This window comes from Toxorhynchites rutilus, chromosome 2 (genome assembly GCF_029784135.1).
Source record: "Toxorhynchites rutilus septentrionalis strain SRP chromosome 2, ASM2978413v1, whole genome shotgun sequence".
Lineage (NCBI taxonomy): Eukaryota > Metazoa > Arthropoda > Insecta > Diptera > Culicidae > Toxorhynchites > Toxorhynchites rutilus.
This window is the reverse complement of record NC_073745.1, coordinates 321,583,125-321,601,129: the sequence shown is the minus strand read 5'-3', so window position 1 is coordinate 321,601,129 and position 18,005 is coordinate 321,583,125. Positions and strand designations below refer to the sequence as shown.

Genomic DNA, 18,005 nt, shown 5'->3' with positions numbered 1-18,005 from the left:
CTTCTCTTCATCAAGTATCCCTGATGACGTCTTTTTGAACTTTGTGTGGAAGCACAAATTTAGCGCCATTAGTTCCAAAAGACTTAACATATTTTCAAGGCATTTTTGGAGTTTAGAGATTCCGTGTTGTCGGAACACGAACAGCTCTGTTGGGATTATTCATAAAGGTCCCACGACTTGCGCGGTAAAGAAGGTCAACTGCATCAGTGACCCGCCTAATTCAGTAGGGGTGTAGAGAACTGTGGAGGGCGCCCTGGTACTCGACAGTCATAGGTAACAGCTATTAAACCCATCCTCATTAGGGGCTTTGGTTCCATTGTTCTGGTTCTCAATAGGTTCTTTTTCTGCATGCTACTACAGAGATCCGTCATTCGGAGTTGGAAATTTATTCGGATATTGTTTCTTCCAATTTCATCACTTCTGGCCTAGCTGAACCTTCAGTGTTTTTTTTTCGGAAAACCATTCAGAACTCATTCAAGATCCTTTTACATATCTCTGGCATTATTTATTACAACTGATAAAACGTTACATATGTTAAGACGTATTTGGATCTCAAGAAGTTCGTTGGAAGCATTTCAAAGTTACTGAAGGAACGACCTTGAGCTTTTAATATTACTCTAATTGATTAAGTTGTAAATCTTAGAGTAATCGGTTTGACTCGATTGTTCTATCTTCGATTCTCTTTGCCTTGTTTTATTGGCTATCTCATAATCTAAATGAACCTCATTGCTGCAATCAATTCTGAACATCTTACGGAAATAATAAATTGATTTTTTTTTTATTTTTGAACAGGTGACGTCGTGCTCCACAATCTGATCCTCAAGCAGAGCGCCCTCAAGGAGCTCGACTTACCGGTGACCACGCTGTATGGTCACCTAGGTAAGCTGGTGCTCAAGATACCATGGAAAAATTTATACAGCGCCCCAGTGGAAGCCATCGTTGACAAGTTGTATCTGCTGGCCGTTCCCAATACCGACGTTCGCTACAACAGTGAGAAGGAGGAAAAGAATGCCTTCGAAGCGAAGAAAGCCGAATTGGCGCGCATAGAACAGGCGAAAAAGAGCGAGGAGGACAAAGACAAACCGGTGGCGGACAAAACGTTCACCGAGAAGCTAACGGCGCAGATCGTGAACAATGTTCAGATAAAGATTTCCGACATTCACATTCGTTATGAGGACACAACCACGACCGGATATCCGTTCGCGTTCGGTGTGACGTTGAGTAACCTCAGTGTCCACACTACCGATGCGAATTGGATGCAAACGCTCGTTTCGGAATCGGTTACCAAAATATACAAGGTGGCCCAGCTGGAGATGCTGTCGGTTTATATGAACTGTAACACCCAGCTGTTCCAAGAGCAAGATCCATCGATGTATAAGGTGTTGTTTCAAGAGACGATCGCTTCGAAAAGTCAGAAACCGGAGGGGTATCATTATATTTTTGGACCGATCAGTTCAGGAGCTCGGCTAGAGATGGTACCGAACCCAGAAGCGGAGGAACGGCCATTCACTTCTCCCAAAATTAAACTGAAGCTTTGCATGGAAACGTTAGCTATCGGTGTGACGAAAATTCAATTTCAGAATACGATGCAATTGGTGGAAGCCTTTGGCAGGATGATGCGGGCAATGCCATATAGATCGTTTAGACCCCACGGCATCACTTACAAGCATCATTATAAGAGGTGGTGGCAGTTTGCGTATGCGTGCATTTTGGAAGTCGAAGTTAGGAGACGGCGTAAAAACTGGTCGTGGGATAATATGCGACGTCATAGGGAAAATTTAAAAAGCTATGAAGAGGCATATAAGGTTCGACTGACAAGTAAGAAATTAACCCCGGAAATCACGAACCGTTGTGAGGAGTTGGAGAAGGTTTTGGATTTGCAAAATATTGTCGTCATAAGGCAAAAAATCGAGCTTGAAGTGCAGAAAGAGGGTAAAAAGCAGGAGGCGGAACAAAAAGCTGGATGGTTTAGCTCCTGGTGGGGAGGCGGTGCGAAGAAGAATGACGATGCCAATGGTGCTACGGACATAAGTAAAGTCATTGTGTGATTTGTGCGACTTGTATTAACCGAGTGTTGTTCTTATTTCAGAGAAACAATTTGAAGCAGCGATGACTTCAGATGAAAAGGCGAAACTATTCAGAGCCATCGGTTATCAGGAGAGTGATACACCGACAGAACTACCGGAATACTATGTTGCTCAGGTTCTCCAGTTCGAGTTAAATTCGCTGGAGGTTTCCATAAAATCGGAAGTTTCGATTGGTTCTCAGGAAGTTATTTGCAGCTCTGGCCTACCGCTGGAAAGGGTGATGCTGCTGGAGTTGAAGAATGTCAAGTGCGGGGTGCAACAAAGACCTTCCGCCGGAGCCATGAAGTAAGTTGAACACATGGTAATCATTTGCTTTTTACAACTTTTTTTATCTTTTTAGGGCATCGCTGTCAATGCAGGAACTAACAATTTCTGGTTTACGCCAAGACGAGGTTCTTCCAATCATGGTTAGATCCCAATTGGAAGGATCAGACACCTTACTAGATGTATCATTTGAGACAAACCCGGAGGACAAGCTTTGCGACCAACGTGTCATAGTGACTTCCAGACCTCTACAGATCATTTACGATGCAGAAACCATCATTCAGTTGGCCAAAGTTTTCAAGACCCCGAAAACAGCAACTATTTCACAGTAAGCTTGTGTAATTTTCACAGAAAATGTTGATGAACAATTTGTTTTTCATTGTTTCCAGGCTCACTGATGCCGCTGCTGAGAAATTGGTCAATATTAAAGAGCGTTCTGCTACTGGCTTGCAGTATGCTATAGCGAATCACCCCCGGCTTGAGTTGAACATCGATATCAGTCCAAGTTATATAATCATCCCGAACGGAGGTCTATTCTGTAATCGCGAATCGGTGCTTGTACTGAGCTTGGGTAAACTTCTGGTCCAAACGGAGCCAAGACCACTGAACCAGAAAGATGTTCATTCGATGCACGCGGAAGGCGCCAACCAGGAGGAGATTCTGAACGAAATTATCCGTCAAAGCTACGACAAGTTCGTGCTCGAGATTCGCGACGTTCAGGCAATAGTGGCCACTTTCGACGAAGATTGGCAAGGCACACTCCGGTGTAGCGCAGTAACGGAGATGCATCTCTTGGAACCAACATCGTTCCGCATTTCTGCACATCTCTGCGTGCTTGATGATGACCCGCGACTACCGAAGTGCAAAATTTTCGGTGAACTTCCGTCCGTGAATATATGTGTTACCGAACAGCGGGTGTTAGAGGCACTTACCATCGTGACGGGTTTGCCACTGCCCGAGAGCGATGAAATCCAGCCGGCACCGATCGCGAAAGATAGCAATGTGTTCAGTTCGAGTCTGTCGCTGTTGAAGTACTTGGATGAGAAGCAACAGAAGCTAAGCAAGATGCAACGGTCGGCGGACAGCTTAACTACATCCGACGTAGTGGACGGAGAAGTGGTACAGTTCATCGACCTGGAAGTGAGATTTGTTTTAAATGGTATGTTTTTAAGGATTTCTGTAGAGCCAAGTATTATATTTTTATTTATTTTACAGAATGTTCATTGACAATATTCAAAATAACTGGTACTGGGAGTAGTTCATCGGATGTTTTCGCAACACCTACAGAGGAGTTCGCGCAGAGTCCGCTTGAGCAGGCCTTCACTCCACGAAAGAGTGTTGGGTTCAATGTACCATTTATCAATACAAATTCACGGAAGATAATGGCCTGCAAGGTGAAGCAGTTGGAGGTAAACATGGTCCAGCGAACGTATGATTTAAAAGTGGCATTGAAGCTTGGTGCGGTCACGCTGGACCAGTTTCGTGTCAGGAATGATCAGGAACATATTTTGAACGTGATCCAAACTCCGAAGTATGATGACAACAATGATTATCTGTTCATGCTGAATTATACCAGTGTAAGTATTTGGTTACGAATTTCATGTCCACTAGTCTTAGGAGTTGGCAGCACCATCTCAGATTGCAGTGAAACGTTGTTAGTGTAAATACATCGGTCATTTAGGCAACTTTGCATACTTGAAATGCCCCAAAAAAAAATAAGACTACGATTTGAAGGCGGTCAAAAACATTTTCTTTATTTTATTAATTATTAATTTCTAACAGAAAAACTAAGAGACCTACAAAATGTGGATCAAAGAATGAAATGTAGGAAATTGTTTAAATTTTCATGTTTAAAAAAACTTGAAAATTTCTGACAAAAATTATTTCAAAATTGAAATTTCTTTTTTCTTGATTTTTTTTATTCTCGAAAAAAAAAATCTGTGAATAGCCCATACAAAAAACAACAAGTCATTTTTTAAAGAAAACATTAATAAGCCGTTGTTACAAAAACTCCTTTCGTGTAGAAGTTTACTTCTTCCGATGTATGGAAGACTTGATGGTAATTATATGGGCTATTCGTATTATTTTTCTTTCAGAATTTAAAAAAAATATGTTTTCGAAAAAAAATAATTCTAATTTTCCATTTTTTTATTTTTCTTATATTAATGAAAACTTGAACGATTTCTAACATATTATTCATTGACCAACATTTTGTAGGTTTTATAGTTGCTAATGGATAATTTTTCAAAAAAAGTTGGAAAAATAAACTCAAAATTTAAAAAAAAATCTTACTCAAAAACTATTATACCTACAAAATTTTGGTCAGGGAATAAAATGTACGAAAATGCATAGGTTTTCATTATTTTTTTTTGAAAAAAAATATTTTGAAGATTAATACTCATTTTTCTTTAAACCATTTTTTTTATTCTGAAAAAATTATATGAATAGCCCATACAATTACCAACAAGTGATCAATATATCAGAAGAAGAGCACTTCTACATAAAAGTTTGTCTAACAACACTCAACTCATGTTTTCTTTGAATACCGTAACTCCACCTTACTCTGCGCACTTTAGTGTTTTTTTCGACAAAATACACCGATTGACTATTATTTGTGGGTATTAGTACTGTTGAAAAGTTCGATTGTTCTTTTGTCTTTGTTGTCACCTAATATTCCACCGAAAATATTGAGTTGTACTGGAAAAAAATATTAAAAACAAATCTGACTTCAGCCATGTCACTTTTTAGTTCCTGTTAGTATCGACGCTAAGACGCAACGAATTCTTTCTTCTCCCCATATTAACGAAAAAAGTATTGCAGATCCGTAATTTATCTGAAATCAGTATGTTTTAAGTGTTTTGTATCTGAGTGTGACTTATTTGAAGTGTTTAAAATAGGGAAACTTTCTGAGAAAGATAATTGAGGGGCTTAGAATGAAAGGGGTGTAAGTGATTTGATCGATTTCTCTACATCGACTCTCTCTTTGGGTCATAACTTAGCTGCAAATACATTCCCAGCTGTATTTACCAAGGTCAGAACCTCATCTATCGGATTCTACAGCAAACTTAAATTGGAAAGTTTTTGCAGTTGAGTTATTAACTAAATAAAAAGTTGATGAAGAGAATACGATCAAGTCACTTACACCCCTTGCATTCTGAGCCCCTCAATTGGTAACGCGCAGAATGAGGGGCCTAATGTTTGACGTTTCACGAAGTAACAAAAAGCCAATTCCAACAGATTTTCAAATTAGCTCTCAGAATGAATATGTACTGTTGATTGTTCACTGTCTAGAGCGACACTGAAACACTGAACTTATTGAATATCCAAGTAGGTTTTCAGTATCTTTTAGCAAAATTACATATCCATGATTTTCCATCGAAGAACGCTGCTCTCATCGCTGTAGAATAACCTTTTCACATTCGGCTTGAATGCACATCGCACATCGAATAATTTTACAACTCTGCTGAACACCTTAGCGCCCTATGTTATGCAAGTGTACCACGAGTGAGACTCGATATTGTAGTTTTTAGCATAGCCATTTTACCACGAGTAAGACTCGATGTTGTAGGCAAAAGGGTTAACCCAGAAACAATGCTCGAATTCACGATAATTAATTCATCTTTCGGAAAAAGTCACCGATTAATGATTCATCAGTCATTCTGCTAATGACCAGATGGTAGCGGCAGCGAGGCTTTCCGAATAGTCTTTCTCAAGATCGAGTGTTTAATTTAGTTTTCCAAATTAGCCTTTTTTAAATCTAGATGAACTGAGAAAGTCTGAGAGTCATCTATAATTCAAAACATCATCATCACTTTAAACCAATAAATACGAATACGCTCCTAAGTTCACAATAGCACGCTTCTAGCAAAAAAAACAGGAAGTGGGTTATATCTATGGTATAACCGCAAGGGTGACGTAGGACTATCGTTGATTTAGAGATCATTTGTATGAAGTTGAATCTGAATTCATTCTGAATGAATGAATATTTGGAGAACTTCGAAAACGAGAGCGTTACGTTGGAGGCACAAGGTTTTATGCATCCAATATTGGATACGGAAATATCCTACTGATGGGGAAGAATAATCTTCAGAAGCTATCCTGTTGATTGCGATTGATTGAAAAATCACAAAACCTAATGTATTTGGTCACAGTGTTACATGGATAGAAAACATTAAAATAAACTCTTTCATATGAATGTAATTTTAAATTCCCAGAGGAACTGGCAGATTATTTTCAGTAACGATTAGATATTTCCACATTTTCCTCGATACTGGAAGCCCACCAGTGGTTAATGCCAACTCGATAACCACCTGTTAATAGCCGCGCGTGTATGTGTGTGTAGCGATGTCTTCCCAGGGAACCGTTTGTGGCATCACTCTCCTCCTGATAGATTCCCTTCTGGCCTAGGGTGCACAAACAGGCTCTTGGTGACACCGTTCATCCGCGCTTTCATGATATATAAAGAGCTTCATCGCAACAGCGACAACATGCTCCAATCGCTGTTCAATTAGAACTGAGTGGATTTCCGAGCGCCGCTCGCTTATATACCGATTGGCGATTTCAATAGCCTGTTTTGAAAGCAATTTTAAGACTATTGAAACAAGTTTTTGGATCAAAAAGTAACAAGTATATAACGCGTAGACATTTTATCTTTCGAATGAAGTGTTTATCATACCATTTCGTTCAGTTGTTTAGGAGCTATTAACGCTCAAAATCTCGGTCTCCGGCGTAACGCTTTCGTTTTCGAAACTTTGATTTTACACCCCGGTATAGAAATGAGAGACGTAGTCCTACGTCAAAATGAAAATAAGAATCAATTTACTTTTGATTACTTCGGATAATATTTCAGAGAGCATCGAATTTTTTAAAATAATTCTCCAGTCGAAAATTTTTGATGACCCTGAAAAAAACCGATGGATTTGCGACGTGCTGTAGAAGCAGCTGAAGATGGGTGATTCATGATTCATTCTTGTTCTAGTGAGAACAATACACGAGATTTGTTATTGCCAATTCACGTAGCGCCCTCAGTATGCATCGCGAATATGATTGTCGCGCTAAATACAATGCGGTCCGAGGCGATTACATATTCATTCCCCACCACCGTATCTATTTGATAACGTAAAAATCAACAATTCAATTCACGCGTATTCTTACATTCTTCCTTTGTATCGAGCAAAACAGCTGTGTCTGATATCAGCATTGAGATAGACTGATAAATCGTGAATGCTGTGAAATCGCGAAAGCTTGTTTCTACTCAATAAATTGAAAAAGGGGTGGAGCCTAAATTGCTATATTTTGTCTATACAAACTGTATGTAGAACGATCGCTGCATTTGCTATTTCTATTTAATGGAAACGTGTCCTGTTTTCTAATTTGGCGCTATTACTGGAAGACTCACTCAGAAAATAGATAAAGATTTCTTAGGCTTTCGTCATTATTACACATACAAAATAGTTTGAAATTAAGTTATACCAGACGCGCCAACCAGGAGCAGAGATGCCAGTTTTGAAAACATACCTCAATTTTGAAGAATTTGAGTTACTGTGAAGACGATTTGAAGACAGTGTGAAATATGTGAAGACATTTCAGTATGATAGTGTATATGGATTTTTGGGAGATATTATCTCCATAAAATTTCTAGATTTATGGATATCGTTTGAGTTAGAATCGAAACTTTTAATGCTGAAATGAAGTAAATGAGTTATTTATGAAAATTGTTAGACGAATGAGAGTCATTCTTTCTATTTTTCGACATTTGAATCTTCGTACAGCCCATCCGTTGTTGTGGAAGAATTGAGGCGATATTCACTCAATAAACGGTCTATAAAGTCGATTGTCATTTCTCATCTCATAAAATTTAGTTCGCAGTTGCGCAATAGATTCTTTGAAATAAACTGCAAACCCTTAAGGTAAGTTCAATGAAACGCGCTATATGACAGTATCAATTAGAACAAACAATAATAATATACCAAACACTGTTCAAAATTAAGTTATGAATTGAAGTCATTTTTTCGTACCATTTGAAGTCATCTGAAAAAATCACCTGGCAAGGGGACTGACGTGGGACGTGGGACTACCGTTAGATTAGTAATCATTTATTTACATTGATTAAATTATTGATTGAATGAAAGAATTTTCGCATTCAATTGAATTCAACATATTCGCTGTATAAGTAAAGAATTGGCTGTGTTGAAGAAACCGTAAATCGGGTCAATCAAAACGGGATAAATAGAGCGTTTAGATAGCGATTGACATTTTACAGTTATTCAAATGCTTATCTCAGGAAAAATAACATTTTATTAATTGTGATAGATGCGTAGAAATATTTCATATCAATTGATGCAAACATCTTTCCGTTATATTAAGAAGTTATAAGCTTTAAGTTGGTCAGTTATAAGCAATCGAAATCTTTCATTTTTCCTGCATGTTCTGTGTTTAGGTTTTCATTTTAACCCCATATATTCTGGTTAGACGTAGTCCCACGCCGAAAATACAAAAACATACAAAAATGTCTTATATTCCAAAAATAATAAAAGATCGAAGTTCAACGTTTTCGACAAAAGTTCATATTTGAATAAGATCAAAAACTTTTTCGAGTACACTATATCGCTATCTAGACTTTAAACAAGATAAGGATTAATTGTATTTTTTTCAGAGAAAACATGAAACAGTTTTTGTTAGAAAAAACTTTGTAAAAGTAAAAGTGCCCATCTTACAATGTACGAATGACTTGTGGATTATTGTATGGACGATTCATATTTTTTTTGAGATTTAAAAAAAAACGTTTTTGAGAAAAATGAATTTAAAATTTCGAAATAATTTTTTGTCGTGTAATTTTATTCAAAAAATTTCTTGTTATTTTTTCATGAAAAATTTAACAATTTCCTACATTTCATTCTTTGATCAAAATGTTAAAAACTTTGGCCTTTTTCAAAAAGTAGCCTGATTTTCGTTTGTTTTAAATGATCAATGTCTTTACACCCACAACGTTCCTCTGCAATCATAGACGATGCTGCCAACTCCTAAGATGAGTTGGTATGAAATTCGTCGAATGGGAAATGTACATTTGCTAAATGTTCTCCGTTTGTAGTGCAAGAAGAATAGTCCGGAGTTTGCTACGAAGTACGCACTTGTCGAGCAGGAAGTGGGCATCAATTTCTCCACTTTGGTTCTGCTTCTCCATGAGGAAGCACTGAATGAATTGATAAGAGTAAGTTCACTTTGTTAACTCTTTCAAAGTCTGTAACTATCATAATAATCATTTTCAGTTGGCCAATGACTTCCAAGTGCGAATGGATGCGGTGATGTGTAGCAAGAAAGAACACGAACGAAACGGTAATGTGCAGCGCGATCGTATTGCCACGATTCATGAGGAAAAAAGCGCTGCCAGCGTGCTGCTGAACTCTGCAAAGGAACGACTTCCCACCATACTCGAAGACGATACTGCAGTGACGGGTTCCATTTCAAAAGGTGAGCTCGTTTGACGACCCTGTGATGTGATTTTTTGTTCCCAATTCCGTTAGACTAGATAATTATTAGTAGGTAGATTATCAATGCGCACTCTATTAGCGTTATCTTAGATTTGTATTGTAAATACTGTTTTGTTATGTTAACAAAGACACCAGCCAAGATATGAAGAGTATCCAATGCAATTGATAGTTGAAAAGCCCCTTCTAATGGCACACTTCCAATATTGTTTTAGTATTCAAGTAAAATTTGGTCTTGTTTTGTTTCCCTTGAAACTTTGTAATTAGGAAATATTCTGTGTAGAACTAGTGATTAATGTTGTGTTCTTTTTTATCTCTCACACCTAACTTGTTTGTTTTTTGCGTTGCGAATGATCTATGTTTCCGAATTCGATTTCGATGCTGACGACGACGCTGCTGCCACTCTGGACGCGGAATGCTGCCGATGGACACGAAATCGATATTCGCCTATTGGCTGCCTGTGAATGATATTCTCAAACAAAAACACGAATGATTATTTTGTTTTGGCTTGAATGAAAACAAATACCACATTATGTCATACACAAATGAAAAATTGAAAAAAATACCGCATGCAGCTAATCGCAAACGATCATCAATTGTAGACAGCATTAAAATAAAGGTTGTTGCCAAACTGGAAGATGTTACCGTGGAGATACAGAACGATAAGCGATCCATCGCGGTTTTAGAGGTATGTCATTGCTTCTCCCCCCACATCATCGAATCATATTCGATCGCTACCTTTCCACACAGGTTCAAAACTTGACTAGCAGTGCAATTGTCAAAACATCCTATACGGAAGTAAGCATCCGGCTCCAGGATATCATTCTGACCGACACAAATCCAGCAACGATTCACACGAAGGTAAGCCCGAGATTGCTACAATCCAGAATGATTCTAACCCTTTTCTTTTACCGTAGATCCTCTCGATCATCGGCGACAATGCGCTGCAGGTGCAGGTCGTTCTGTACAACTTGGAAGCCACATCCGACTACAACTCCGACGACATGCGGATCGAGGTGACCATGGGTTGCGCCCGGATCGTGTTCCTCAACTGGTTCGTTACTTCGGTGCTAGCGTTTCTGGACAATTTCCAAGCGGCGCAACAGAGAATCAAGGACGCCAGTGCAGCCGCTGCGGAGGCAGCCAGAAACAACGTCGTGGAAGCGTACAGCAAAGCTACGCGCATGAAGTTGGACATTAAGGTGAAGGCACCCATCATAGTGATCCCTGTGGACTCCCGGAGTCTCAAGGCCGTTGCGATGGATTTCGGTCATTTGAGCATCACGAATAACTTCCGGGATATCGAAACGGAGAACCCCCACGGACCGGCAGTGATTGACGATATGAAAATTGAGTTGAAAGATATGAAGTTGTCGAAGGTTGATGTTTGTCCCTCGGATGAGAGTAACGTCTCACATACATCGCGTTATGGCACCGACGATATGATTTATGGAATTGTTCCGGATCAGAGTGCGGTGCTGAGTCCCACCAGCTTCACGCTTGTGGTTAAAAGGAATCTTTCTTCTGGGTGGTATCGCGATAAGCCAGATTTGGATATATCGGGCCGGCTGAAGGCGGTCGAGGTTTGTTTATAGTTAAAAGTTGTGATTGCTTTTCTAATTATTTGAATTTTAGCTAAACTTCATTGCGACTGATTACAGTGTAATTATGCTGATTCTATCGAAAAATATGACCGAAGGCCAGGATGAATTTAAGAAACCTGTACCAAAACTAGAAAAGTCACCAACGAGCACAGAGAGTATGTATGCTTTTTTTAAATTCACTTAAAATCATATTTTTTCAAATATCTACACACGGAGTTGTCGAGAAATGTTGCACAAATTCAAATCAATAGAGTTGCACGAATTTTTTTTTTTTTTTATAAATTCGTTTATTTTTACAGGCTCAGTTACATAAGTTTAAAGGAGCCGAAATCTTAAATATATTTTTAAAACTATATATATGAACAATTTTCTTAAATCTATGGTTAGTAATGTGGGAAACCGATTACTCGTGGTGGACTCGAGATTAAAAGGGTGACATTTTCTCAGGAAAAGGATGGGGTATAAGGAAATTATTACAATGTTGATAATCACACACACTCAATTCTTAAATCTATTCGTACATCAGTTGTGAATTTACATTTCATTCTTCTGTTTATAGCAAGCGGACCAATTACTCACAAAGGAAGAAATGGAGGGTATAAGGATATAAGGATAATCACACACGAACATCGATAGATTTAAGGAAAACATATATTTGGGACATGTAATCAAGGTCTAACCGAGCCAACACATCTCTCACCGGCACATTGGGCTGCCTTCCTCTAGCCCGAAGGGAGTTCTCTAAATTCGATCTGGCAACAAGATACACCTCACACGACCAAACAACGTGTTCGATGTCGTGGTAACCTCGGCCACAAACGCAGATATTGCTGCCGGCCAGATTGAAACGAAAGAGTAGCGCGTCTAACGAACAGTGATTGGACATGAGTCGGGAGAAGGTGCGAATAAAGTCCCGACTCAAGTCCAGACTTTTGAACCATGGTTTGAGGCTAACCTTAGGGATAATCGAGTGAAGCCACCGGCCCAATTCATCTTCGTTCCATTTGCGTTGCCAGTTAGCGATGGTATTTTTACGGACTAAAGAGTAAAATTCATTGAAGGCGATTTGACGCTGATAAATATCGCCTTCAATCGCACCTACCTTTGCTAATGAGTCAGCCCTCTCATTACCCGGAATTGAGCAATGAGAAGGGACCCACACAAAGGTAATGACATAACAGCGTCTGGATAAAGCACTCAAAATTTTTCGTATTCTCTCAAGGAAGTACGGCGAGTGCTTTTCCGGCCTCACTGAACGGATAGCTTCGACAGAGCTAAGACTATCCGTTACAATGTAATAGTGTTCAACAGGTCGTGAGGCGACGCTGTCCAGCGCCCAATGAATTGCTGCCAATTCAGCAATATACACTGAGCAAGGATTCTGAAGACTGTGTGAGGTGCTAAAAAATTCGTTGAACACTCCAAATCCTGTGGACTCATTTATAGTGGACCCATCAGTAAAGTACATATTATCACAATTGATACCCCTATATTTTTCATCGAAGATCGTTGGAGCGATCCTCGATCGTTGGTAATCTGAATATCCATGGATATCTTGCTTCATGGACAGATCAAAATGCACAGAGGAATTGATGTAGTCAGGGAAACAAACACGGTTGGGAATATACGAAGAAGAATCAACCTGCATGGAGATGAATTCATGATATGAACTCATGAATCCGGAGTGAAAATTTAGCTCGATCAGCCGCTCAAAATTTCCGATCACCAATAGGTTCATGACCTTACACCGGATGAAGAACCGAAGAGATAATAAATTGAAGCGATCTTTTAGTGGGAGTAGGCCTGCCAAAACCTCGAGACTCATGGTATGCGTTGAGGGCATACATCCCAACGCAATACGGAGACAAAGATACTGAATTCGCTCGAGTTTAATGAGGTGTGTTTTGGCAGCTGATTGAAAACAGAAACTGCCATACTCCATCACTGAGAGAATAGTTGTTCTATACAACATTATAAGATCTTCGGGATGGGCTCCCCACCAGGTGCCGGTAATTGTACGGAGAAAATTTATTCTTTGTTGGCATTTTTTACTCAGATACCTAATATGGACCCCCCAAGTACATTTGGAGTCGAACCAGACCCCAAGATACTTGAATGACATAGCATGAGTGATCGGTTTACCCAAAAGTTGAAGCTTTGGTTTTGCTGGTCTATGCTTCCTAGAAAAAACCACCATCTCTGTTTTCTCCGTGGAGAATTCGATCCCTAGCCCAATGGCCCAGGTTGAAAAATTGTTCAAGGTATCTTGTAAGGGTCCTTGCAGGTCGGATTCGTTTGATCCTACGACAGACACCACTCCATCATCTGCAAGTTGTCTTAGGCTGCAATTTTGTGTAAGGCAATTGTCGATGTCGCTTACATAGAAGTTGTACAAAAGGGGGCTTAAACATGAGCCCTGGGGGAGGCCCATGTAAGAGACCCGACTTACTGCCGAATCTCCGTGAGAAAAGTTCAAATGCTTCTCACAAAGCAAGTTATATAACATATTATTCAATAGAGGCGGCAGACCCCGAGAGTGTAATTTGTCTGTCAAAACCTCTATTGAAACAGAATCAAAGGCCCCCTTTATGTCCAAGAACACTGAAGCCATTTGTTTTTTTCCGGCGTAAGCCATTTGAATTTCTGAAGAAAGCAACGCAAGACAATCATTCGTCCCCTTGCCCCTGCGGAACCCATATTGTGTATCTGAGAGTAGGCCATTCGTTTCAACCCATCGATCAAGGCGAAACAAGATAATTTTCTCCAACAATTTCCGTACAAGACAGCATTGCTATTGGGCGGTACGAATTGAAGTCGGACGCGGGTTTTCCGGGTTTTTGAATAGCTATAACTCGTACTTGTCTCCAATCATCTGGAACAATATTATGCTCCAGAAACCGATTGAATAAGTTCAACAAGCGATGTTTCGCCACATCAGGGAGATTTTTCAGCAAGTTGAACTTAATTCTATCCGATCCCGGAGCAGAATTGTTACATGAAAGGAGAGCAAGAGAGAATTCTACCATCGAAAACTCGGAATCAAGATCGCACCTATCTTGTGGTATATCTCGAACAATTTTTTGCACAGGAGCGGAATCAGGACAAACCTTCCGTGCAAAATTAAAAATCCATCGATGTGAATATTCGTCGCTTTCATTGGATGAAGAGCGATTTCTCATGTTTCGAGCCACTTTCCATAATTTTTTCATTGACGTTTCTCGTGACAAACCTCCCACGAAATTTCGCCAATAAGCACGTTTTTTCCCTTTGATCAAGTTTTTAAATTGATTTTCAAGGTCCAAATACGATTGAAAATTTTCAATGGTTCCACGTTTCCGAAAAGCTTTGAATGCGTTCGATTTATCCTGATAAAGCTTGGAACATTGGCTATCCCACCATGGATTGGGAGGACTTCGACGAATAGTGGAGCCTGGGATGGGTTTCGTTTGAGCGCGAACCGCGCTGTCATAGATCAAACGAGAAAGGAAGTTATACTCCTCCAATGGAGGTAAACCATCTCTGGAATTGATGGCTAGAGCAATCGCGTCCGCATATTTTTTCCAGTCAATGTGTCTTGTGAGGTCATATGCCATGTTTATAGATTCAGAAAAGTTCGACCCAATGGTGATGGAAATTTTGATTGGCAAGTGATCACTACCGTTGGGGTCCTGGATTACATTCCACTTGCAATCTAATGATAGTGAATTCGAGCAAAGCGAGAGGTCAAGAGCACTTGGGTTAGCAGGAGGTTTAGGTACACGTGTTGTTTCCCCAGTGTTCAAAAGTGTCATATTGAAGCTGTTACAAAGATCATATATCAACAGTGAACGATTGTCGTCGTACTGTTCCCCCCAGGCAGTTCCGTGAGAATTGAAGTCTCCCAAGATCAATCGTGGCTCAGGAAGGAGTGAGCACATGTCAACAAGTTGCTTGCGGCTAACCGCAGCTCTCGGAGGCCAATACAAGCTGACAATACAGAGGTCTTTTCCTCTGATGTTTGCATGACAAGCAACAGCTTCAATCCCTCCAATAGGTGGAAGGTCAATTCGAAAAAATGAGTGGCACTTATTGATCCCCAATAGCACCCCTCCGTATCTGTCATCACGGTCCAAGCGTATAATATTAAAATCGTGGAAAGAGAGATCATCTCGCGAAGAAAGCCAAGTTTCGGACAGAGCAAAAACATCACAATTGAAGTTATGAATTAAAAATTTGAATGTATCCAATTTAGGGATAAGACTACGACAATTCCACTGTAAAACAGTGATATCTCCGACCTCTCTATTTGAATTAGACATCAAGAGAGATAATCATTGCAAGGAGGGGCCATGTTTGCATCAATTGTTGCAAAATTGTCTTTAATACTGGAAGCATTGATATGACAATGGTTCTGATGGAGTCGGAAACATTAAAGCATGTGAAGATTTGAGCCACAAGGTCAGTCAACTTTATAAATCCCGATTGGGAAGTTGAACTGGACGGTAAAATAGGGACAGTTGGGGTTTTTGATGTCCCTTCGAGTGCTGGGTCGTTCGAAGGTGAATTATTCCCACGGAAGCCAGGAGGAACCTGATTTTGCTTGTCCGCTGCACTCGATTTTTTAGGCATGCTAACAGAGGGTATAACCGGAGGGGCTTGTCCTTGAACTTTGGGAGTGGTCACATTTTTGCGCCGGGGATTCCCTTGGAAGATGTACGGTGTGCCCTCGTTAGCTGTATCCGCTTCCATTTCGTCAACTGGCAGCGAAGCGAAGACATTGTTTGCGGTTAAAGGTTGTTGCTGTTGGGCCAATGGAGAAGCGCCCTTCAAAATTTCCGCAAAAGTGCGTTTCGAGCGTTCCTTTAAAGAGCGCTTCTGCTTCTCCCAGCGACTCTTGTAAGTTTCACAAGCCGAGAGCACGTGCGGATTTCCTCCGCAATATGGACACTTTTGCTCAATCGCACTGCAGGATTTGTCCACATGTTGCTCTCCGCAAGTGGCACAGCGCTCCTTGTTGGCGCAGTAAGCTGCTGTGTGACCAACTGACTTGCATTTCAGGCAAGTCATGGGCTTTGGCACGAAGAGTCGCAGCGGTAGCCTCAATTTGTCCACCATAACGTAGTCAGGGAGGGCGGAGCCAGCAAAAGTGACTCTAAACGAGTCGGACGGCGTAAATTTCGATTCTTTCCCTTCCTGGGAGACTTTGCCGAGTTGTCGGCATTCTAAGATTTTAACCTTAATCAAAGGCAGCTTTTTAAATCTGCCATCTCCTTCCATAATTGATTTGCACGTCAGACCCGTTTCGGTTATCACCCCCGAGATTTCTACGTCATGGGAAGGCACGTAGACACGATATTCCAGGGTAAACCTCTGGTCGACGACAATACCGTTTGCGTCTTTCCGATCAGCCACGACAACACGCAGTTTGGTCGGTCTAACCTTCGTAATTTCTGTCACGGAGGAGTATCTTGCCAGATCTTTCATGATCTGAATAACATTAAGTGCTTTTCCGTTTGGCTTAGGCCTGAAGAAAACAACCCACGGACCAGTTCCAGGTGCATCTTCAGGATAGACCTTGACACGTGGAGAGAAGATAACAGGAGGAGAAGGAGATGACGAGGATTGAAGGGGATCGGGGACAACAGGATTGGGAGGCGAAATCTGAGCTGGGGTAGGAGCGAGGGGGGTTGGAGAGGAGATATTTGCAGGTTTTTTAGAGGGGGGCTTGCTAGAGTTAGCAGACTCGTCCCCGGACGAAACATCCTCTGATGTAGGAACGCGTTTAAGTGTCTTCGCTGTTCCTTTATTTGTTTTTTCAACCAGAGGGGAGTCATCATCAGAGATCTCCATATCTGGAGATCCTCCCCCTCCTTCTGCTATTCACAATGCACCCAGTGCTGATGAACTGGCAACCGCTGCTTGCTTCTCAATCGGAGCGCTTGAGCGCTCGGCACTATCACACACCACTAAGAAGTGATGCTCTCCTTCACACTGCTGTAAGTGAACAGCGAATCGCGCTGGTATTGTGTGCGTGCAACTGAGCACCGATGTCCGACTTCGATTGCGATGGCGACAAATCGGCGAAAACTGAAAGCCGGCTGGCCTTGCCAGGCTTTGATGATTCTGCTTTTCTCTCTAATTCCGAGTTCACACTGCGTTTTACGATATCTCGAACAGTTCGAAAACGCGCGAAAAAAGCACACCCGGGCGATAAAAAAAAATAACAGCCAACGGTAACCGAAAACAATGCTTTAACGGAGACGCTCACAGCACATGACCGGTTACTCGAAGCTTATGCCGAAGAATGTTGCACGAATTTGTATTGATTAATTTGCATGTATATTTGAAAATATGGTCGTTTCGCATCTGGTACATTATTCTGGTACCTATATTTTCAGGATTAATTTTAATTTGCTCGACACCATCCAATGTCGCTTAGTATATGGTTGAACTCTACTCTATCGTAGATCAAGAAACGCCAATCCTTGATCTGAAAGTCTTCCTAAATCACTGATGATGACATTGATGGCAACTCCTTTGAAAGCAATCAGAGCGGCGATATATTCCGTCAAGCAATTAGCGTA

The 18,005-nt window shown here is 40.6% G+C and overlaps 1 protein-coding gene across 9 annotated transcripts in view; it reads left to right on the top strand.

The window, feature by feature from the left end:
* The window catches only part of LOC129764739 (intermembrane lipid transfer protein Vps13), a 75,326-nt gene that overhangs the window by 18,085 nt on the left and 39,236 nt on the right, over window positions 1-18,005 (top strand). For 8 of the 9 annotated variants that reach the window (XM_055764175.1, XM_055764174.1, XM_055764177.1 and 5 more), the window contains 11 exons: window positions 793-2,031; window positions 2,090-2,372; window positions 2,428-2,679; window positions 2,741-3,510; window positions 3,567-3,928; window positions 9,442-9,561; window positions 9,620-9,821; window positions 10,414-10,526; window positions 10,589-10,699; window positions 10,756-11,421; window positions 11,474-11,597. In XM_055764175.1, the coding sequence (XP_055620150.1) occupies window positions 793-2,031; window positions 2,090-2,372; window positions 2,428-2,679; window positions 2,741-3,510; window positions 3,567-3,928; window positions 9,442-9,561; window positions 9,620-9,821; window positions 10,414-10,526; window positions 10,589-10,699; window positions 10,756-11,421; window positions 11,474-11,597 (4,242 nt within the window). The remainder of the gene's footprint in view (window positions 1-792; window positions 2,032-2,089; window positions 2,373-2,427; window positions 2,680-2,740; window positions 3,511-3,566; window positions 3,929-9,441; window positions 9,562-9,619; window positions 9,822-10,413; window positions 10,527-10,588; window positions 10,700-10,755; window positions 11,422-11,473; window positions 11,598-18,005) is intronic. The other variant, XM_055764180.1, reaches the window with a different exon arrangement.